General features: G+C 38.0%; 1 protein-coding gene across 1 annotated transcript; it reads left to right on the top strand.

Moving 5' to 3' along the window:
* Positions 1-3,079: 3,079 nt before the first annotated feature.
* On the top strand, positions 3,080-5,006 carry LOC123966241 (type-2 ice-structuring protein-like). Its single transcript, XM_046042438.1, has 8 exons — positions 3,080-3,191; positions 3,295-3,391; positions 3,514-3,564; positions 3,729-3,776; positions 3,881-3,990; positions 4,099-4,233; positions 4,328-4,439; positions 4,785-5,006. The coding sequence occupies exons 2-8, from the start codon at positions 3,331-3,333 to the stop codon at positions 4,853-4,855; spliced, it is 588 nt and encodes a 195-aa protein (XP_045898394.1). The 5' UTR covers positions 3,080-3,191; positions 3,295-3,330; the 3' UTR covers positions 4,856-5,006.
* Positions 5,007-5,044: the final 38 nt, after the last annotated feature.

Genomic DNA, 5,044 nt, shown 5'->3' with positions numbered 1-5,044 from the left:
CACCAGTTTCCAGTTAATGCTGAAACTGCTGGTTTCAGCAGTGTGTCGCTTCGGGACATTATTAAGTCTTAATTCACTTCTCCTTTTCCAAATCGCTCAGTAACAACCCAAGAAGCCCAAATCTCTGATGACATCAAACGGGAAATATCTGGCTTTTTATGTGGTGGTCATGTGTGTATATTATTTGTCTAGTTATTGAAATACTGCAGACTGACACTGATTCTCTCAGTTCATGTGTGTGTGCATTATAATTTATTTAGCTACATTATACATTTAGGTCACATTCAGCAAAATAATCCACCACACAATCGTCCTGGACACACACACAAAGCACATTAGAATAATGATAATAGAGACAAACTGTATTTTAAAATGAATCAACTTTCCACGTAACTGCTTTTATGACATTAATAATAATAATAATAATAAAATACCCTAATTGTCAGATGCCTGATCAGAGAAATACTGGACCATGAACCACATGAACTGGACCATGTGTCACTGGAAAATGATTCCTGTGACACAGATTTATTTTAACACTGTTCGTCAACCTTTTCCCTGAACTGGAGAGTCAGTATTTTCACTGAAGTGAAGGTGGATTTTTTGGCTTTATTGCGATAATATACCAAATGGCCAGACATTTACAGAACAGTTCAAAATGTGTTTTTTTTCATGGATTTATTCAAAATATGCCAGTCATATGTGGAACAGACCCTTTGCCACATAAAATGAGAGGGATAAAAGATATTAAAAAGAAACTACAAACCCGATTCCAAAAAAGTTGGGACACTGTACAAATTGTGAATAAAACCAGAATGCAATGATGTGGAAGTTTTCAAATTTTAGGATTTTATTCAGAATACAACATACATGACATATCAAATGTTGAAACTGAGAACATGTATAATCTTAAGGGACAAATAAGTTGACTTCAAATTTCATGGCGTGAACACATCTCATAAAAGTTGGGACAAGGCCATGTTTACCACTGTGTAGCATCCCCTCTTCTTTTTATAACAGTCTGCAAACATCTGGGGACTGAGGAGACAAGTTGCTCAAGTTTAGGAATAGGAATGTTGTCCCATTCTTGTCTAATACAGGCTTCTAGTTGCTCAACTGTCTTAGGTCTTCTTTGTCGCATCTTTCTCTTTATGATGCGCCAAATGTTTTCTATGGGTGAAAGATCTGGACTGCAGGCTGGCCATTTCAGTACCCGAATCCTTCTTCTACTCAGCCATGATGTTGTAATTGATGCAGTGTGTGGTCTGGCATTGTCATGGTGGAAAATGCAAGGTATTCCCTGAAAGAGACGACGTCTGGATGGGAGCATATGCTGTTCTTGGATATACCTTCCAGCATTGACGGTGCCTTTCCAGATGTGTAAGCTTCCCATGCCACACACACTCATGCAACCCCATACCATCAGAGATGCAGGCTTCTGAACTGAGCGCTGATAACAACTTGGGTTGATCTTGTCCTCTTTAGACCGGATGACATGGCGTCCTAGTTTTCCAAAACAAACTTCAAATTTTGATTCGTCTGACCACAGAACAGTTTTCCACTTTACCACAGTCCATTTTAAATTAGCCTTGGCCCAGAGAAAACACCTGCGCTTCTGGATCCTGTTTAGATATGGCTTCTTTTTTGACCTGTAGAATTTTAGCCGGCAACGGCGAATGGCACGGTGGATTGTGTTCACCGACAATGTTTTCTGGAAGTATTCCTTAGCCCATGTTGTGATTTCCATTACAGTAGAATTCCTGTATGTGATGCAGTGCCGTCTAAGGGCCCGAAGATCACGGGCATCTAGTATGGTTTTCCAGCCTTGACCCTTACGCACAGAGATTGTTCCAGATTCTCTGAATCTTTGGATGATATTATGCACTGTAGATGATGATAACTTCAAACTCTTTGCAATTTTTCCCTGAGAAACTCCTTTCTGATACTGCTCCACTATTTTTCGCCATAGCATTGGGGGAATTGGTGATCCTCTGCCCATCTTGACTTCTGAGAGACACTGCCACACTGAGAGGCTCTTTTTATACCCAATCATGTTGCCAATTGACATAATGAGTTGCAAATTGGTCCTCCAGCTGTTCCTTATATGTAATTTTATATTCTACCTGTCACAACTACTTTGGGATGTGTAGCTCTCATGAAATCCAAAATGAGCCAATATTTGGCATGACATTTCAAAATGTCTCACTTTCAACATTTGATATGTTATCTATATTCTATTGAGAATAAAATATAAGTTTATGAGATTTGTAAATTATTCCATTCCTTTTTACTCACAATCTGTACAGTGTCCCAACTTTGTTTGGAATCGGGTTTGTATTTAAATGTCTTGCTATATGACCTAAGAAACAATGTGATGTACAGGAAATATTGTCATTTTGTGAAAAAAAGCGGAATAACAACACACTTAAAATAAATTCTTTTTTTTCCTATGAACACATCTCTTATAGATATATATTATATGGACTAGCTAACATTGTGCTCTAGAAAACAAGCATTCAAATTATATGTGATTCAGTATGGAGAGTTTAAAAAAAGGCTGGTCAAACCTTTACAAAGAAAATCTAAAGAGATAATATTTACACAATCTGCAGTTGACGGACTTGGTACATATAGACAATTAATAATGTTTAAATATAGTATTCAAGGTTGTTTTGTAGATTTTATGAAAGTATGGTAATAATAGTTGCAAAATAACTTAAAAATCATAATTTGACTGTGGTGCCTCGCCTTAAGACATAATAAAAGTGATGGATTCTCAGCTTAAACGCTCACTACAAATATATCAGTGAATAGAAACAATGCCCAATATAATATAATTAGCATCCAACTGGAATTTGTCCTTATTAAATACATTTATTACAGTTAATATGTCTGAAAGTTTGAGTTCCACTTAACAGTGATCTCAAATGTTGTAGTGATCATATTTCACAGCTCCATGGTTACAAACATTATGCAAACAAACCTTTCAGCTGGAGACGGTGAACATGTTGCCCGTAAATGTGTATTTTGGTTGTGTTTCTGGTTTTATGAGGTGGCAAGATAAATGAATTAATCCTCAGTTCCTGGTAAGATGCGTCATCAACTGTATATAAGAGCTGGTGTTTCTATGGTTCAGGACGACTGAAGCTACAGATGCTGAGAAGGAAGAAGAGAAGATCGTTCTGCAGCAGGTTTGCTCACAAACTGTCATTATATATTGACCTGACTGCCACTACAGGTGGTCTCTTCCCTAGAGAAGTGTTACTAACATGTCCCTGTCTGTCTTTATTAAAGGTAATCATCATCTTCAACATCTGCATCATCTCCACCATGAAGACGCTGACTCTGTCTGCACTTCTTTGTGCCATGATGGCTCTGACCAGAGCTGCTGGTGAGTATTACTCCATATGTGAGTGAGTGTGAACGAGAGACAGCTTATGTTCATGTGTCTATACACAGCAACAAGGGTAGATGAAGACATGAACTCACTAGTGGGTCAAAATGTCCTTCCAGCTCTTCCAGACGCAGAGGATGAACCCGGGACAGAGGGAACTGCTGTCCAAGGTGAGTGCATATTTCTTTAGATTTGTAATGGTCCTCTCTTATAATCTCATATATGAGACATGATTATTACTGCATGTACAGAAAAAGAAATTAAATGTATTCATAAATACACAATGAAAACAGCAGACAACTTAAATCACTAACTGCTATGTCAAACTGTGCAGTTCTTCCAGACGCAGAGGCTGGAAACTGGACCGACTCATTCACTCCAAGTTAGTGGATACTTTATCAGAATTATATTAAAATACACTTTATCATGATGTTCTCCTGTAAAAACAAGAAATGCATCTACTACTTCTTGTCTGTTTGACTTCAGGAGAGAGTCATATTGTCAAGAGGTCCGCGTCTTTTTCCGAGGGTTGGACTGCTTTCAACGGTCGCTGTTTCCTCTACGTTCCACGATCCATGAATTGGGCTGCGGCTGAGGTAATCAAGATTATCTTTATTCAGTGAAGCTTCTACATGACATTTATTCTGTGCACTACTTTCTAGCAGTGGCATCATTTACAGCCTGGACTTCTTTCTCCGCTGTAGAGAAACTGTATGTCCATGGGTGGAAACCTTGCATCTGTACACAACATCCAGGAGTACCGTGAGATTCAATCGTTGATATTGAGGGCCACTCACAATCAAGGATTAACATGGATTGGGGGATCTGATGCACAACAGGTAAATTATTCATCATTATATGATGTGCAACATTTATTTAATTTAAGCATTATTGTCCTGACTCTTTTATATAATATTCTCTTCTGTATTCAAGGATGGAGTTTGGTTCTGGAGTGACGGAAAGCCTTTCAGCTTTTCTTACTGGTGTTCTGGAGAGCCTAATAACTATCAAGGTCCTCAGAACTGTCTGCAAATAAATCACATAGGTAAATTACGACACAATATTTTACTTACAAAGAAAAGGCTGGTGAATTGCATAAATTTAAATATCTTTGGGTTTATGTCAAATCACTTGAATGTTACCAATACAAAACATTATATCATAAACTACAAAACGTACAGTGTTGGTTTTTTTGAGATTGATTAGTTACCTATTAAAGCAGCTACAAAAACTGTTGTGATGACAACAGTCAGGAGTTTCTGTCTGTAACTGTGAGTGATGATGTTCAAACGGACAATATATCCCAAGATGAATGATCTGTCTACATAATGATGCTTCATTCAACAGTTTCAGGTTTGCTGTCTGACTGCTGTGTTTTTGGTTCATACAGATAAGAAATGCTGGGACGACCAGCAATGTGATGTTCACCGCCCATCTGTCTGTGTCAGAAATGGCTGTTAAACGCATGAAGAACGTGTCAAAAACACAAACACTGATCAATTTGTGTTTGTGTCCACCAGTCTCATATTTGACCTGAAGGCTTTATAACTCATACAATGACATCTTTATTTCTTCTCTATCGCTGTAACGCTACTTAAGGAACGAAGCGACAAGTGACATAAACAGCAGCTGGATTGTCTCTGTCTCTTT

This window comes from Micropterus dolomieu, unplaced genomic scaffold, assembly GCF_021292245.1.
Source record: "Micropterus dolomieu isolate WLL.071019.BEF.003 ecotype Adirondacks unplaced genomic scaffold, ASM2129224v1 contig_12965, whole genome shotgun sequence".
NCBI lineage: Eukaryota > Metazoa > Chordata > Actinopteri > Centrarchiformes > Centrarchidae > Micropterus > Micropterus dolomieu.
Note: the sequence above shows the minus strand (reverse complement) of the source record. Positions and strands in the feature narration are given on the sequence as shown.